The sequence below is a fragment of the Symphodus melops genome (assembly GCF_947650265.1).
Source record: "Symphodus melops genome assembly, chromosome: 19".
Lineage (NCBI taxonomy): Eukaryota > Metazoa > Chordata > Actinopteri > Labriformes > Labridae > Symphodus > Symphodus melops.
This window is the reverse complement of record NC_136709.1, coordinates 19,930,972-19,949,566: the sequence shown is the minus strand read 5'-3', so window position 1 is coordinate 19,949,566 and position 18,595 is coordinate 19,930,972. Positions and strand designations below refer to the sequence as shown.

Here is an 18,595-nt window from a genome sequence, read left to right as displayed (position 1 = left end):
TGGATCAAGGTGAGGTGAAGGAACAACTGTGAAAAGGTGTTAATGGGACAAGAAAAGTTCCACACAGGCAGCTCACTCCCTTCCTGCCTCCCAGAGGAGTTCATGACTCTGACTTTTGACTATACAGCACTTCCAGGGTGTTACCGAGCTACATCCAATAAAAAAAAAAAAAAAAAAGCTATTGCAGCCCTGGCAACTTTCCCTCAATGTGTCTCCGCACACCTGGACTGAAAGTACAACCAGTCCTTGGGAGAGAGGATTCCTCAGCCTGACCTGAGCAGCAGTGCAGAACATCAGGGATCACCTGCATGAATCTGTGTGTGATTATCCCCCCCCCCCCCTCCTCCCCCCAGCTTTCTTTTTTTTTTATGCTTTATCGTGGCGTTCATCTATAAAAAAAATGTTGCATGCAGGCAGGAGCTGGAGACAGGTGTGCAGCCCAATGGACGAACTACTACCAGAGCCACAGAGTTCAATTTCAAGTCTAACTGTCACTAAACATTACACGCTCAGTAAAGCTAAAGTAGAGCCAGTTATCTCAAATGCATGACTTTGGACTGAAACCTGCAGCGTTTAAAAAAAAACAAAAAACATGTTACACTTCCTTTCCAGCGAGCAGCAGGAAGATTATACTCTGGAGACTAGTTTGACATTGAAAGACATTTCCACTGAAATGCAGTGATTGAATAATAGTGTTTACCTAAACACAAAGAGTTACCATAAATGGTAACAGAAGCTTGGGTGGTTGGTTCCAAACCATTTGAATCCACTTAATAGGATGTGAACTAGCGGATATAACTTGTAGTTACCATGCACACTTACACAGTTTGTTTTCTGAATTGAAGATCTTGATGTCAGTTCATCCCGCCATCGAGACTTAATTAGAAGTCTGTTTTTTAAAAGAATATGTTTAAAATGTTTTTTGTGGGATTTTTTGTTTTGTTTTGTTTGCCTTTTTTGAAAGGACAGCGGACAGAAAAGGAAATCAGGGAAAGACAGTGAGGAATGACATACGAGAAAGTACTTAACAACCAGTTTAGTCTGAAACAGGTTGGACTGGAACAAGGCTGATTTAAGGACGATACATGGGGTGCAACCTAACCGTTAGGCCACCTGTGTCCCTTTTTTAAAGATTTCTTTTGGCCATTTCTGCTTTAATTTAATAGTAATTTTGATTCTTTTTTTTTTTTTTTTTTTTACAAGAAAAGCTTCTCTCTGGGGAGTTTGAACCTGAAACAAGGGCATGCTGGTAAGTATCATTTCTGTTCATTTTTCAGGTTTTACTCTAAATATTTTGTTGAATTTTATGTTTTTAAAACCTGTTTAGGATTTCATTTTTTCCTGTTTATATTTAAAAGTATTACACGTCGAAACCCTTTTTTGAACCAAACCACTTCTCACATGAACAGTTCACCGTTTTTACAACCACGACAAATCAATCTCACTCGAATCTTTTGAATCCACACCCAAACCACGAGCAACAGGATGCATCATGAAAATATTTGACATGTTTTATAGTGTAAGCCTTTATATTCATCCAGCAATGGCACAGCACGCCTGGCAGTCCTGCAGGGCACAACCACTAAAAAACTCTGCTCTCTTGTTCCACCGCCAAGCCATAATAACAGCAATAAGGTTGGGGAGGCTTGTTAACCTTAATCTAGGAATTACACTGTGGCACCAGGGAGAGGAGACCATGTTGTGAGCTTGTATATTTGAGCTGGAATTTCATTTTCACCAAGGAGAGTGTTGTTGGGGGTGGATGAGGGGGATGAGCTCCACAGAGAGTTGGTTCACACGTTTAGAGCCTCACCTGGATTTAAACCCCTCCAACGACCAGAGAGTTGTCACTCTTTCTTCCTCTATTTTTAAGCCTGTCACGCCCCCTTGTGGATAAAATGCCACACTGCACACTTGCGTCTGCTGCCAGTTAAGTCTGATGCTGTTTTAAATGTGCCAGACAAGGAACGAATGGCTAAAGCTAGAAAGTTATATTACATACTTATAGGTGGATAATGTGCCAAAGAGACAAACAAAATGACATCATATAAAAATCACTGAAAAAGTAAGGACATTTATGTTTGGTAGATTATTTCTTCTTTTTGTTGAAACAATGCTTCTTGGCAATAAATCTTACACCGCTTTAAAGCCTGTTTATTTCCCTTTTAGATGGGGTCACATTTGTGGGATGAGCAGCAGAAAAAAAGAAAAGAAAGAAAAGGAAATGAAATATTAAAGGGTTAAAGGGCCTGGTTATCGTTGTCGCACAAACAGAGGATATAAACCTTGTTGCAGCAGTTCGAGTCTGACCTGCAGCTCCTCTCCTGCATCTCATTCTCCCTGACAGCTTCCTAACCCGGGGCATGCACACACACACACACACACACACACACACACACATATATATATATATTTCTGTGAATGGGAAGACTTACGGTAATACGCAGGTGTTTTTGTCTCCTGCCTAAGTGGGCAGCTCCTCTCATTTTAGCAGACAAACACAGATGCACGTTGATATGCATGTTACAGCCTGCTGGGTTTTCCCTAGAAGTTCACACATTGTTTTTTCTGTGTGCGCTAACACAAACACACACCCACTCTGACAGTTAAGACTGCTTCTCTGACATTTTGCGATGTTCACAAGCGTATAAGTGTCACAGGAGAGGAAGCAGCCTGGTAAGTAGAGAGACTGTGATTAATTCTTTAACATATCAAGGAAGGCATCAAATTGAGCCATTTCTAAACTGTTTACAGAAGGAGTGGGACTTTAATGCAGCACAAGAACATGTGTGTTTAACTAAATACTAAAGTATATTAGAGCTGAGTGTGATAGAAGAACAGCTCTCAGGCGTGTTTTCACACTAACTCATTGTTTTGTCTATCACAGTCGAACATGCAGGCCTCAACAGGAACCTGTGGTCTCGGTCCTACAGCAGTTAACGGCTCAGATTTCCTGGACTCTGAGTTCCGTTACGTCCTCTTCCCTGTTGTCTATGGCATCTTCTTCATCCTGGGTCTCTTCGCTAACGTCTATGTGCTTTTCGTCCTGCGCTGCCTACGTGGAGCCAAGGCCATGGGCGAAATTCGAATCTACATGACAAATCTGACGATAGCTGATCTCCTTTTTGTGTGCGCCCTCCCCCCCTGGATTGGATATTACAGCTGCCATGGTGACTGGATCTACTCAGACGTCTTGTGTCGGCTGACCGGTTCCTTGTTCTTCATCAACACCTACTGCTCCATCCTCTTTCTCTGCGCCATCAGTGTGAACAGATACTGGGCAGTGACCCGGCCTCTGGACGCCGCCTCCACGGACCACAGGTGTCGTGGGATCATTGTGTGTGTTTGCATCTGGCTGATGGCCACATCGATGGCTATTCCATCTCTGGCCTCTCCAGCGACCAACACTGACGAGGGATTCACTCGCTGTTTTGAAGGTTTCCAGAATGAAACTGACTCTGAGAAGAAAACGGTGGCCGCCACTCATTTTGCAATAATTGGAATGTTTTTCATCGTCTTTTTTCTCGTTGTGGTGTGTAACCTCCTCATCGCTCGAGCGCTACTTTCTAAAAGTTCTCCTCAGGCAGTCAACAGGTCAGCAACAGTGGCTTCTCGAAAGTCCAATGGCGGGTCCTCTTCATGTAGAAGGCCCAGGGGAGTGAAACGGAGGGCTCTGCAGATGTTGCTGGCAGTGGTTGGAGTGTTCGTTGTGTGTTTCCTGCCCCACCATGTCGTTCAAGGCCCCTGGGTACTGGCAGTGCTGCAGATCCAACAGGGCTGGGGCCACGTAGAGTGGAGCCAAAAGACCCGGCAAGCCCTGAACGACGCACATCAAATTACACTCTTTCTCATGGGCCTCAACTCTATTTTGGATCCTGTCGTTTACTGTTTTGCCACGAGGAAGTTCCGCAGGTTCATCATGGCACACCTGAAGAAGATAGCAAAAGGAGACGGATGTTCACACACAGACAGCTCACAACTCTCTATGGACAGCAGGAATCAGAGCCAGAGACATCCAAACGATCAGCCTTAAACAGACTGATTCAATCATTAAAAATGTTTTTAAACTGTATATATATATATATTGCTTATGTGCCAAATACTGTCAGTCTTATATCATATATTAGGTGACATTACATTAACTGGTTTCCTTGAAGTTGCGCCACACCCTCAGTCCAATGTATGACTCTGACACCAGCACATGTGGTTTGCGTTTACTGCAGGAGTTTTGGCCTAAATTGCATCACTCTTTTTTTTTCTCTTCCTGTGTAAAATTTCTGCTTAAAAAAAGCAGAAGTTTTGCAAGCAGAAGTGCATTTTCAAATTTAATGAGAATTGGGAGAGTTGAGTACCGTACTTCAAGGAACTCTTTCACTGATCCCGTTCACAGGTCACATTCACACGTTCAGGAGGTGTTCTCACATTGTCTGACAGTTTATCACTATGTGAGATAATGAGACGGCCTCCTCACGTTTTCGACTCTTGCATCGTCAAGTGAAACACGAAATTGTGAAACCCGGGAACAGATGTGATAAAGTTTGAGCTATGTTTCCCCCCTGGCATCCAATGTTGTGACTTGTGACACATATCTGGTAGAAAACCCAATGAGTCAGTGCAGCAATCAAAACCAAATACTTTTATTGATCTGATATCTGCAGTAAATACTCTGCACTTTATTTTTCAAGACTTTAAGCTGCAGATTTTTTTTTTTGTCAGGGAAACAATTTTTGTAGGTTTTGCTCCAATGAATGCGTGACAGGTGTTTGTGATGTCACTAAAAGCTTTGTAGCCATCTTGTATAATAAATTTTATTTTTCTTAAAGTTTTATAGTGAGATTGTGATGACTTAAGTAGAATGGTTGTGGCTCAGTAGCTCAGTCTGGAAAGCCTTAGGTGGGCCACCAAGGCTGGAAATTGGTCTAATAGCTGGAGAGGTTCATTCCCTAAGCTCTGCCAAGGTGCCATCAAGCAAAGTGCCAAACCCCGCAACTGCTCGGGCGTTCTTTCATGTGCTGCGCCTTCACTCTGAAATCACTCCGTCAGTGCATGTGGACTGTTTAGTGCATGCATGTGTACTTCAGCAGATGTGTTTTGTAGCATGTAGCATGTCTCAATATAAGAGTTTAAAAGTAACTTCCCCTTTAGGGTTTAATAAAGGACATCTTGTTCTCCTTCTGAAAAGTCTGTTTCTCGTATATTAGCCGACAGGGAAACTAATCTGAGACCAACAGAAAAACAGATTGAACAACAGGTTTTATTCACACATCAAAACACAATAGGAGAAGAATGTGTTACTGGTTAGTGGGGGCTATAACTGATCTGTTGTTTGTACACTTATCTAAATACTTTCAAACTAAGTAATCCCACATATCAGGTTAACTGTATTGATAAGCTCTACAAAGACATGACACATCATCATTTAATCCATTAACTTCCTCTCTCCGTCATTTATCCTCTTTGTATTGCACGTCTGCACACTCCCCTGGTCATTCATGACAGACTGGAGTACACGTTGTCATCATTCATAGTGACGGGGTGCAGATCACTGTAGGCTTGGTTGGTGCTCGTGTAATTCATGTATACATCTCCCTCAGTGTCAGCCTGTTGAGCACCTCCCCTGTTGAACAGCAAAGATGTCACAAGACTGTTAGTTAATGAAACATTCTGACTCCGCTGGCTTACGGTCGACAAATTGTAGAACAAGAACATTTTCTTTCCCTTCAGAGACTTACTTTGGGGATTTTCCAGGTTCAGAAGAAGCTTTAAGAAAAACCAAAGAAATAAAAGTCATTTACAGAAAATTGTCTTTGAACATTTTTGCCAACAGAATATATTCTATGATTTTTTTTTTACCTTTGGTTGCAGTGACAGAGGTACTCAGGTTGTCGCCCATCCTCCTCCATCCCATCCAAGAAAAAACAGCCAGGTTGATGATCAGGACCAGTAGTACGAGAGCAAAGGCAGCGATTCCTAAATTCTCACCAACTATGATTGGTCATGTGAAACAGCACATCATAGCAGGGGTTAGGCATTCATTTTAGACACACAGCCAAATGGAAAACATGGGAAACAGTTGATTAGAAGATCACACAACCAACACAAACTTCTTGTTTACTAATTATAGGGCTGCAGTATCTCAGTCTATTGGAACTTGTTTGGGGAACCAGAAGGTGTATGGAACAAAGTCCAAAATTGGGACTGGTTACTGGAGAGGTGCCAGTTTACCTCCAGAGTAAAGGGGGCAACAATAAAGGTTTAGCCATTGAATTATGCTAACTAGAGGGTATTGATAGTTATTTTCCCAAATGTAGAAATGTTTGCAAAACATTCAATTTACAGATAGCTCTTGTTCCATCATGAAAATACTTTTTTGAGTAGTATATTGGTTATAATTCTTTGGAAGTCATATTGAAACCTTTAAGGTTTTGTAAAGATTATTCAAACAACAGCACATTCTCTTCTTGATCAGTTTATGGTCCCTGTCATTTCCTAAAGTAAACACTGTATGCTGCTCTTTAGCAGACCAATGCTGAACAACATTGAACAGGTAGTTGCTAATGTTAAGCAGCTAGCAAGGTTTTGTAGGAAATATCTGTTCTAGCCAGAAAGAAGACATGAAAGAGTTTATGGGACTGAACCACAAAAAATAATGTTGGTATTTGAACTGGGAACTGAAAGACTGAACAAAGTCTGAGGGGGAAGTACAGATTTGGTGAAAGTCGTCTTGTTGTCATTAATTTTCGCTGACTCTGCTTTACAGAATGTAATGTGTAACCATGTGGGGACTTTTGTTTTTCTTCTTCTGCTGCTGTGTATTCATGACATCTTCAAACAGAAGACATCCTCGCTGTTTTTGTGTCAAGAACATCGATGGGCCAGTTAAACAGATAACAAATATAAATGCTTTCTAGAACTTTTACTGCATTGAATGTTCTTCATTATAAAATTGCAGCAAAAAAAACTACCAACCTGTTGGACGCATGGAGACGATGTTTACTGTGTGGCCCTGGCTCTCTTGAAACTGTGTCTCCGTCCGGGCGTGGCAGAAGTATTGTCCACTCTGCGAAGGTTTGCTGAGTGTCAGATCTTTTTCACTGCCAACCTCTTGCCAGCTTGGATTCACGTGGTACCAGGTCCAATTTACACCGGCTGGTTCAGAGGTAGTGTTGCAGTGCAGGTGGACTGTTTGACCTTCTGCCACTGGGTAGTCAGGTGTGGCCACCAAACGCAAAGAAGAAATCCTTTCTGTAGGATCAAAGGGTTGGATAAAACAATCAGAAACCGATGAAGCTTAATATGCATACAACATTAAGGTACCGTATCTTAGCCATTAGCTTTGGCACAGGTTAATAAAGCTTATTAGTTTAGAGATCCTCTGACTCTTTTAATCATACAGCAGGTTAAAGAGTTAGTTAGCTCATGACATAACCCTAATGAAGTTTTTTTACAGCGCACATATTAGCGCGCTAACATGCTAAAATTGAGACATTTCCTGTTTGGTATTGATATTCATCATATCCAAAGGAGTCCCATTGATGTTGGTGAATTTTTCTCATGTGCCGTGAACAACTTGATGATCAGGTTAGCGTGCACAGAACATGCCATGTCCTTTACGATATCAACATGAATCCACTTGAGATTCAATATTCTCTTTGCCACTATTGATCAAATAAACGTTTGAAATTTAAAATGTTGTTTTCAATCTGGCAATCATTTGGAACTTTTGAATGTTTGAATTTTCTCTGTGGGCATGTACAATAAGCATGCTAATATTAACATTTAGCTTAGCACTACTCTGAAGTGCATGTCAGTGTGCATCGAGAAAGAATTTGTTATTACCCTCTGTTGTCATTTTGTCCGTTGTCGTTATGAAGGAAGACACAGTAGACAAGACCATAGTCGTTTGTTGGGGTGCTACTGCAAGAATGAGAAGCATGGATTATTGTTAACTGTATACTTGAAACTTTTACTGAGTTATAACATCGATGAATAATAATACAAAATCCTTACCTGTGCTTGCACACAGAAAGAAGAGGAGAAAGGTGTGACGCAGCATGTTGTCTTGAGCTGAAGAACAAGCGAGCGCCACTCTCAACGCAGGCAAACAGAGTCAAGACTGAAACAAGTGATATTGATAAGTACAGGTGTAAATGAGGGAAGTTGGGGACTGGGAAACTGAAAGACAGGGAAGTTTGAAGTTCCTTTTTCCAAATATTTAACAGAAGAACTGTTCAGTAAAAAACAATATAACGTTTCATTGAAGGCAGGCATCAGAATGAGTCTCTGTTTGCATCTGCATCTGAAGTCAGATTAATAATCTCATTATTTTTACACTTTCAATACCCACTAATAATATGTACTTATAAGACAATTTGGCAACATATACTGTAACATCTTCTTCAGGGACTCAAAACGATAAAAGTCAAATTTTAAGCACTTAGAAAAAGCATGTCACCAAACCGTTGCAAACTTTTCTGACCTGTGTAAATATTAAACCGACCTTTAGTGGATATTAACTCCATTGCAAGTTCGACAGTGTGCACACGTTTTGCTAGAATACAGCAGTAACATCAGTGGCTATAAGGCCCCTGATATATTTATTTAATGCTTAATTACACTCTAACCACAACCAATATGACAAGCCAATCACAGACCACAATCATCTCTTTATTTAAAGGAAAAGAGAACTATGTGGACGCAGGATGCCATGTTTTTCATGCACACGCTTTTATCCCCACAATGTAAGACAAAGCATGTTTTGTTATGTCATGGTGTGGCTTCTTAAGTTTGTAGCATACATCCTCTTTGTCTCCTTATCTCTTGAAAACATTCAAGTGTCTGCCTTTCTCTGGAAAACGATAAAAAAAAGCTGCTTTTAGATGTTGGTGTGACACTCTTCCCACCAGATGAACTCGTTGACACGTATCTTTGTGTTTTGTTACATCGTTCTGACCCATGTTAGACCTTACGCTCATGTACCTGAAATGTGGGAAGTGGTTTCTCTTGCATCACAAAACTGTTGTCAAAACAAACAAACAGCTGCTGCTGCGTTTGACTGTGGAATAAAACGGCGTGATGTGACTTGGAACAGCTCCACCACACAAAGAAAGAAACGTGGATTCAAATCTATCACTCAAGAATAAGTAGCAACAGCAGCTAGAAAAAGAACAGACGTTAGTGTTAGGGCATACTTTTCTAAAGTTACAAGAATAAAGTATTGTAAAGTTTATTTATATTGCACCTTTTTAAAAACAAAACAGAAAATAAAGAAATATTAAAAACAGTCACAAATGTCAAATACAGACAGATAGAGTCAAACATTTACCAGATTAAAGTCGTAAATATACAAGAATAATGTGGTTAATTTACAATGTTGAAATTCAAATTCATAAATCGATTTGATTTAGGCCACGGTTGAAATAATTATTCTGAAAGGTTGTGTCCGAAGAGCAAACGTTGTGCGTCTGTGTTGATAATATGATGAAAGGAGACATTCCTGCCATAAAGGATTTCTTCAGAAAAGCCACTTTCTTGCAGCACTTATGACCATGTCTGCACACGTCAAGTCCCAACACAACGAATCAGATATTTGGAGAACTTGTCAAAGCAGACACTTCATACTCGATCAATTTGTGTTACAGACTACATGAGGAAGTATTTCCTTCTTTTTTTTTTGTGAAACTTATTTCAAAGTATAATTTTACGAGTCGTCCTTCCTCATTTTCAAACAGCTCACTTGCTGCTCTTCTGTTTTAACTAAAGAGTGGCATCCTCCGTCTGTCCCTTTAGCTGTGCATGAACTCTTTGTAGATTTTCAGATCAATACACTTTTTAACAGCTACCTGGTTTCATGCATTCATGTGTCATGTTTAATGTTCGTGTGATGCGTTTGTTGAAATAATCAAGTATCAATCTAACCAGGACCAATCAGAAGAAGGAATTCTAGATGTTTTTCTTTCTGAAGGTGTTGACACACACACACACACACACACACACACACTCGAAATGAAGAAAATAACAAGACTCTGCAGGGTAGAATACAAAAGGCAGGTTTATTCAATCCCGTTCCATACACAGGGAGTCTAAAACACATGAGCAAAGTAATCAAAAGGAGCAGGTAAAAGAGCGGGTCAAAAAAGTCAGGCAGGAGTCACACGAAGGTAGGTAGGCTTTATTTGTCAAATACGCTCCATGTTAAACATACAGCACAGATGAAATTTCAATCCCCTCAACCCACAGTGCAAACCTGCAGTGCATTAAAAAAACAAAAAAAGCACTGGGCTTAATAAACATGACAATTAAATAAAAAATAGCAATTAAAAAAATAGCAGTACTATAAAAAAAACAAATCCTGAGCAGCAAAACTAAGAACGAAGAACTCAGTTTGAAGAAAGGCTTTAGAACGAGGGCACGCGACTTAAATAGACAACGAGACACAGGTGAGGTCAATCAGGTGGGGCTTACACACAAGGCGGGAATGATGAGGAGCAGGGTCTGGCCAACGTCTCATGTGTTTGATCTTTTTATACCTTTATTTTGAGATAGGAGAGTGAATAGAGTCAGAAATAACGGAGAGAGAGAGCGAGAGAGAGAGAGAGGGGCGTCTTAATGTCTTAAGTCTACTTGATCTATTTTGTATTTTAATTTAATGTTGTTTGTCTTCCTTACACTGCCTGTGCTGCTCTTACTTTTTGTCTTTCAAGAACAAAGCTTCTTCTCCATGTGTCTTTGAATTCCCCACTGAGGACAAATAAAGTTTTTTTGAATTCAAATTAAATGAATTGCTGAGTTTATTTTTACAGTCTATGGTTTAACCCATACAGGCATGGCCGCAGGAAGTGGGGGTGCGAGCACCCTAGTGGCGAGGGGGAGCTTCTTTTTGTTAAATAAAAAAAATATATATTAAAAATATTTTTGCAGAATTTATAAATTCCATTTTCCCATTCCTTTATGAATGGGAAAAGATTTTGACATGCGTAGGCTATTACATGTATTTCTTGATTTTGATTTAATTATTTTTAGGCACAATCAACACAAGTTCACGGAAGTCACGTGGTCAACGTCAGGTAGGCTCGTGGTTGCAGACGCCGAGTAAAGTGAAAAGGTTCCCTGCTCGCTCCATGCTCGGTCTACGAGTGTCACAGTCCAACATGTAGCATCATGTTGGACAAAGCTCCAGTAACAAACAAGAGCCACGTTCTCAGAGACAGAAACACTGATTGAGTTCCGTCTGTGCCTTCACGTCTCTGTGGCCTCACCTGAGCGCACTGTCTCAGCCTTACGCAGCACCATGATGACCCAGAAAAGACTCTCACACCATTAATTGATGAATGTCAACACAGACATCATGAACTCTCTGGACATTCGTCCCCTCATTAGAGACTTTATCTCCACGACCCCAGAGCGCACCTGGACATTTGGACACCTGTAACCAGGGCAGCCTGTCTGCAGCGCAAAGTAAGATCATGGTGCCGCCGCGCACTTTTATATATGCAGTTTAATGTCACACTATAGTGTTTATGGAAGGTGGTGGGGATTGAGTGTTGAGTGTTACTTTGATCGTGTGCTCTGTGCGAAATGCATTTGGAGAACTGTTTAATAATGTATAAATAGTTTGGATTGTTTCCTTGTGGCTTGCGTAAAAAGGTTGGAGATGGAGAAAAAAGTGTGATTTTGTGCGTTTGTTTGCGTGATGAATGTGGAGAGCTATTCAATAATGTGCTTAGATTGTCTGAGATGATTTCTTTGCGCTGTGCGTAAAAGGATTTTGGAGCTAATAGAGCCGTGTGTGACATAAATGTAGGTGCAGTGACTCAGTTTGATGCCAGCTGATCAAACCTGTTGCACTGTTAAAGCGTTATTGTGAAGTTTAAGTAATTGTGCATATATTCCTCTGAGAGCTGATAATGTGTGTGTGTGTGTGTGTGTGTGTGTGTGTGTGTGTGTGTGTGTGTGTGTGTGTGTGTGTGTGTGTGTGTGTGTGTGTGTGTGTGTGTGTGTGTGTGTGTGTGTGTGTGGCCCTGGCTGTGTTCACTGAAGAGTGTAAAACAATGACGTGGTGAATCTTAATATTTTTAAAAAATATTTAAATGTATATATTATAAATGTAATCTAAATAGGCTCATAGGTTTGTTTTTGTCCAAAAAAGAACAAAATATTTTTACAGCACCACCTGTTCATAATAAGTTCCATCGGCCCTGCATACAGGGATCTACCACCAGGTGGTGCTCTGTTCTCACACGTCCAGGCCCTTTCTATTTGTCCAGTCGAGAAAGCCTCAGACCCAAACCATCACACTGCACATTTAGCTGCTTGATCCGAGTTTCTAAAGGTCGTCCTGCAGCCGGCAATGCACTGGCAAACATAACGGCAGATCCTTCAAACATTCATGCAGCAATGGAGGACTTGAAAATGTTCCAGGAGAAATATGAAGTGTGTATATATAAGCATTGGATCCTCAAATGTTTTTGGCTATGTCATTTATTTTTTTCATTTCGTGATGATTATTTACAGTAAATTTGAATCATATTGACGTGGGATAAAATGTTGAACTCTGACAATCAGGAGACTTTAGTTTGTGCGTCAGCCAGCCTTCAGTGTCGCTGGTTCATGGGTGTTTTCTTAGTTCACACTTGAGCTGCTGTCTCTCTCCACTTGTGCTTTCAGTCTGAGTGTTTTTTTTCTTCTGAACATTAGCACCATGGGGGGAAGGAGGGGGGGGGAGGAAGGGGGGGGGGGGGGGGGGGGGGGGGCGACATTCACTTTGTTATGAGGAAGAAACACATTATCATGTTGTTGAGCGAGAAAAATGTGAGATTCAGTGAGAGATTTCCTCACTGAGACAGTTGTTTTTGATGACCTAAATGAAATATGACCGCTTTGTGTGTGTGTGTGTGTGTGTGTGTGTGTGTGAGCGCACTGTGAAGGAGTGCACTCATCCCTGCATTATTTCTTGATGGATACGTTTCCTCCCTCCTCTCGTCATGCGCTGCTTGTCACTGTGATGACGAGTGGCTTCCTTCTGCTTTCCTGGCGGGCGGTGGGATGTGACAGTCGTACGGGCAGCTGCCAGCATGCTATAAAAGCCCCCCCTTCACACACACACACACACACACACACACACACACACACACACACACACACAGACACAATCTAACAGGTCCTCTCTTTGCACAAAGCTCACGCAGCATCTTAAACTACAAATCTCATAATTCCCTCCCTCATCTGACCTGTTTGCTGCCTCAGATATCCTAATGGCACTGAGCAGAAACAGCAGTGACAAGAGCTATTACAGCATAACAGCAGAGGACAGACAGCACTCAACTCCAGATGGGCGCTTCCTGTGCCAGGCAGGAAATGGCGCTGAGCTCCCTCGCCATCGTATTTCATTTCAGCAGCAAGCGGAGATGATCATCACTTCATTTTCGGCACATCCGTCCCCCAACAGGCGAGCTGCAAATTCATTCCACTCTTTTTTTTTTTTTTTTTTGTGTTGTTCTTCTTCTCTGCGAGGATCCCACTTGGGTTGTTGTCATCGTTGGCGAGAAATACTGGGCATTCAAACTCAGAGAATTTCCCCCGTTTCCTGCCTGCTGTGTTTTCTCCCTGGGCAGAAAGAGGCGATTATTTCATCGCTGATGACCACACGGATGGATCACAGTCACAGTGAAATGCACACGTGTGCAACATAAACACTCAATAAATAAACTTCACTACATCCTGTCTGCCTGTATGTGTCATGCTCTGGTTTTGTCTCTGTGTTTCGTCTGGTTTTAGTTTGTCTTAGTGTTCTGTTTCGTTTCCCTGGTGTGTTTTTAATGTTTCATTGTCTTGTGTTTTCGTTAGTCTTAAGTGTGTTTCTATGTTACCTGAACGTTTATTTCCTGTTTGAAGTCTGGTCTTTAGTGTTTCCTGTTTTATTTTGTATTATCTGTTTTCGGTGTCAGGTTTTACTTTGTCGTTGTCAGTGTTCTGGTCTTGTGTTCTCCCTCCTCTCTTGATGACCCTGATTGTCCTCACCTGTCTGATTAGTCTCACCTGTGTCTATATAGTCTCTGTGTGTTCTGACCCTCCTGTCGGATCATTGTCTTTTGTAGGTGTCTTTGGTCTGAGCCTGTCGTTTCGTCTCCCTGCTCGCTGGATTTACTTTGGTTTTGCTCCTCATGCATTCTGGACGTTTTTGGATTTATTTAATGAAGTAAGTTTTTATTTTTGCCTTTTATTTAAATAACTCTTCTTTTGTTTTCTGCATTCGGGTCCTCCTCCCTGTTTTCTGCCCTGCACCCGTTGACAGTATGTGGTTCATGTGGTTTAACTTCTTGGCTCAGCAGTAAGTCAGGAGGGACAGTGTGTGCACATCAGGCCTCCTCCAGCTGCTTTTGTTTTTCTTCACACTTCACAACACGACACTCATCCATACGTCATAGTTATGATTGTTTTCACCTTGGTTTATTATGAATCGACTTCCTCTTCTTTGTCACTTTGAGTCAGTTAGTGGGAGTTAAAGCCACATACAGTATAATAACCTCTGAAGCTCTGCAGGAGCTTTTTAAAGTCGAACATGAAACCTGTGATGCCATGTTCATGTTCACATTGAGCTCGAGCGGTTTAAACGTTAACGAATGATTAAAGCTTGTGCACTGTAGGACGGCTCTCACCTATGATGCTGTTGGACTGTGTTTTGGTAACTGTGGTTTCTTTTTTCTTTTTGAACTAGATTACCGCTCGGGGCTTTGCACATATTGAATAGAATCATGATCAAACACTTGTTGGATAGTTTAGACGTGTGTGTGTGTGTGTAAGGTTGGCATAGATGGTGCGTGAGCTAAAAAACCCCCTGACTAACAACTGAAACTTTAACCCTTCAAATTGAGAAGAAAGAGACAAAAAACGTATTATAACCTGGCATTATAACCTTGGAGCAAGTGTGTGTGTGTGTGTGTGTGTGTGTGTGAGCTAGAGACTGCCTCATCCCTTTGCTGCTCGGTGCACATGATGCGTTCAGTTCTGCTGTGTAGGCCCTGTGTTGAACAGATGTCGCGGACGCTGATACCGTCCCTGTGCTGAGCGGGAACAAATTACGAAAATCATACACACGCATAAAACAACACACATGCTCACAGATCACACACACACACACACACACACACACACACACATGCTTGACATATAACCTTCAGATTACAGATGGCCCCTATCAGAGGCCGCTGGTTGGATTTGCGAGATGTAAATACTGAGGGGGTAATCCAGAGCGGGGCAGAGGGGCTGTAACGCGTGGCAGGACGGGCAACAGATGGCAGATGTGTGTGTGCGTGTGTGTGTGTGTGCGCGCGGGGAAATGTTAAGCATGCTGAGGATTAAAGTAGTCTGTTTTGATGTGAACCTCAGGGACCTGTAGTGGTTTGTTCTCTACTTTCAGTAGAGGATCGTGACATCCCTAAATGTGCAACAACCTTGATTTTTTATTTTTTTATTTTTCCCTCCATTTTGCAGGTTTTAAACTTCCATGATTTGTTAATGGAGGCTCCTGTGACCTTAAGTAGCATGTTAGCAGTAAGCAGAGTAAGGAAATGTGATGTGCATTGACCTTCGACCTTGACTTCCAGCTGGTGTTTGGAGAATAATATCAGGAGGAAGTATGGGAAAGAAAGATAGACAAACAGTAAAGGACTAATAAAGGTCAAACTGTGCTGTCATGTTTCATTCTTTGATTCTCGGAGGTCACCAGCCAATCGAGTCTGCGCTCTATGATACGGTGAGCCTTCCTTTTCATCTTACCTCCTCCTCCCTTTCCGACGCCCTTTTTTGTCCTTGCCATAATTTCATCTCTTTGCACGTCATTAGCAAGCCTGGCGCCTAATGAATTTCTTATCTCTCTGAATTCAGTGGCTGTTGTGATAACGTTTATTGTGTTCGGTTAAACTATTTCTCCACGACGGCGGCAGGAGCGTGCACGTGTGAAAGAGAGCGGAGAAAAAAAAAACAGAAATGGAGATAGGCAAATATTTAGATGGAAAGACAGGCGGGAAAAAAAAAGAGTGATCCTCTAAAATTTAAGCTCAAATAAGATGGATAAGTTCATGAGCTGCAATGGATGAACCATTTTAAAAAGACACCTTAAAAGCAGGGCTGCACATGTTTAAAAACATGTTGAAAGTAGCATCCTTTAAGAAACTACGTCATCTCACACAGTATGAACTCTGTCATCGGTGACACGCAGGGAGGCTGTGATTGGTTCTTTAGATTGGTACCTCGTGGCCGACATCAGTCGACGTTTTTACAGGTTTACAAACTGTTACAGATGTTGGATTCTCTTTGTTCCTTTTTCAGAGCACGTGCGTTATTATTGTCTGTCAGGACCTAAAGACAATGTGTGCAGGAGGCCTATCTGGAGAAAATGATCCTCACTGCCTTTAAAGCAACAAAGAGAAAAAAAAAGAGGAGAAAGTCAGAGATTGGAAACAGCCATTAAAGGAGAAAAAGGAGCTCAGAGATGATTAAACAAGGAGAGACAAAAAATAATGGGAGGACATTTCAGAGGCAGATGGGAGAGTTCTGGTCTGCTAATAATGTTCCTCGGAAGAATTAAAGTCCAGGAAAGAGGTTAGCGCACACACACACGCACACACACACAGTCACACTGTCAGCCCAGTGAAGGTGTCAGGGAGAACTCCTGTAAACATCACCAACCCCCTACTGGCTTCTCCTCAGCAGTAGTTAGTGACTTAGTGACCCATGCACCCCTGCTACACTCCGGCACCAGCTCCTGTATCAGCGCATGGTCGATCCAAAGTGTCACCTCGCTAAATACGGACACACACACACACACACACACACACACACACACACACACACACACACATACATTGCAAGTGTTAAGCACATCCTCCTGACACCTTTCCTGATAAGAGAAAGCACTCCCGCGAGGGGGGGGCGGGGGGGGTGGGGGCTAATAGCAGCCGTGTCACATTGTCAGCATTAGTGTAATGTGCTGTCAAAACAAGGCCTCACTGAGGACTTGAGCTGTATCATAATGGTTAGTTGTATTGTTGCACTGGTGCATCTTCAAAGGATGTAAAGTAAGAGCAAGACTTAAACACTTAAACACGTTCATCCATTTTCTCCTGCTTATCCACTGTCAGCTTAGCACGAGAATAAAGCTGCTAATAATTACGATATGAAATTGATAAATTGATTTAAATGAGGCTATGTTTGAAACTCTTATTCTGAAAGGTTGAATCAGAAGAGCAGCCCGGTTTGAAAGTGATAAAAAAGGGGAACGCTCGTTTCCTCCAAGTCAGTGTGGTTGTTTCTTCAGAAAAGCTTCTCACTGAATAAATAAACTCGACTTGACTTATTTCACAGGCTAAACATTTTCTCTCAGGCCGTGATGAAACAAATTGCTGCACATTTCTATCGTCACGTATAATCAGATTAACTTTTTGGCGGCACGTAGACAAAAAAAACTAAACTTGTAGATCAGCCTGTGTTGTGTGTGTCTCACAGTCGTCTATACTGGGCTACCAGAGACACCGTACATGCACATGTGCATCGATGCTTTCACTGGCAGCCCGTTAGCGCTCGGTGCAACATGGTTGCCATGTTTGACACGTTGTGTTTGTCCCTTAAAAAAAGGTAAAACATGAGAGAAAATGAAGAATAGAGAATCGTCCTGAAAGACAGAATAAAACCATCTCACCCCAGAGGTGCTGCTTGTTAATGGGCAAGGCAGCCAACAGTGGGAAACGTCCCTACAGGGAGTGTGACAGCACTTTGATGACATGACTTGTGCTACGTTACATTACGATGTTTGGTCTTTGGTTTTGGTTTTTAATGTTCTTCATGCTTTTTTAAAAAAAAAAAAAAATCCTGTGGATGTTTGCCTCGTGCTCCGACAGGCTCTCGTCTCACCACTGCGTATCCCTGACATGTATTAAAAAAAGGTAATGTTCTCATTTATCGCTCGCTCTGAGTCAGCGTAACATCTGAAACTTCAAAAGACTTCTGTCTTAAATCATCTTGTTTATTCCTCCGTACATGTCGTGCGTTTTATCCAGCTCTACTGTCTCTCCTGTCTGCTCTTTGTAAACACTCAGAACCGGGCAAAAATGAAGCAGATTAACCCCTTCAGTACCTTCAAAAACCCGTCTGATGTTACTCACTAAATTATCCTTCTCTGTTGCTCGGGTCAGAGGACATATTACCGGTGCTTTGAAGTGTCGAAAGAATTTAGCTCGGCGTGCTCTGACCTCTCGAGGAAAGAAAGAACATGTAACTCCTGGATCGATGCGCTGAAGGCCAGCGTGCCTCGACTGCGAGGAGAAGTGACACAAACCGTAAATCTCTGCTGAAATGAAGGTCAGACGGAGGAACGGTGGCGCTTAGTTAAAGTTGTGAAGAGAGGGGGTACGATGACTCTGGAGAGGTTAACGCTAGCTTTCATGTCTGCATTTGATGCTAAATTCTACTGTGAAGCCTTTTTTTTTATCACCAATGAAGAAATGACTTATTTAAGGATTAAGGAAGGGAAGTTATATCAAAGATCTAAAATAAGAATTTCTTTGTTAGTTGGTGCAAACCAAGCTTCATATGAGAA

General features: G+C 41.8%; 2 protein-coding genes and 1 long non-coding RNA gene across 4 annotated transcripts in view; 2 read left to right on the top strand and 1 right to left on the bottom strand.

Annotated features, from left to right (window-relative positions):
• Positions 1 to 2,659: 2,659 nt before the first annotated feature.
• ptafr (platelet-activating factor receptor) lies at positions 2,660 to 5,134 on the top strand. 2 transcript variants are annotated; one of them, XR_013781302.1, is made up of 3 exons: positions 2,660 to 2,676; positions 2,888 to 4,571; positions 4,610 to 5,134. XR_013781302.1 is itself a non-coding variant. In XM_079369410.1 (2 exons), exon 2 carries the CDS (start codon positions 2,894 to 2,896, stop codon positions 4,031 to 4,033), a length of 1,140 nt encoding a protein of 379 aa, XP_079225536.1. In that variant the 5' UTR covers positions 2,660 to 2,676; positions 2,888 to 2,893; the 3' UTR covers positions 4,034 to 5,134. The 2 variants fall into 2 exon arrangements, 1 of the variants encoding a protein (XP_079225536.1); XM_079369410.1 differs by having other exon boundaries at positions 2,888 to 5,134.
• Positions 5,135 to 5,236: 102 nt separating this feature from the next.
• LOC306840254 (uncharacterized protein) lies at positions 5,237 to 9,033 on the bottom strand. The gene is made up of 7 exons (XM_079369414.1): positions 8,980 to 9,033; positions 8,011 to 8,116; positions 7,840 to 7,917; positions 6,970 to 7,245; positions 5,854 to 5,985; positions 5,733 to 5,760; positions 5,237 to 5,617 (listed from the first exon to the last, which is right to left on the bottom strand). The coding sequence occupies exons 2-7, from the start codon at positions 8,054 to 8,056 to the stop codon at positions 5,491 to 5,493; spliced, it is 687 nt and encodes a 228-aa protein (XP_079225540.1). The 5' UTR covers positions 8,057 to 8,116; positions 8,980 to 9,033; the 3' UTR covers positions 5,237 to 5,490.
• A 4,951-nt stretch (positions 9,034 to 13,984) lies between these two features.
• Positions 13,985 to 18,595, top strand: part of LOC306841003 — a 39,110-nt gene continuing 34,499 nt past the window's right edge. The window contains exon 1 of the long non-coding RNA XR_013781420.1: positions 13,985 to 14,197. This is a non-coding gene — a long non-coding RNA (uncharacterized lncRNA). The remainder of the gene's footprint in view (positions 14,198 to 18,595) is intronic.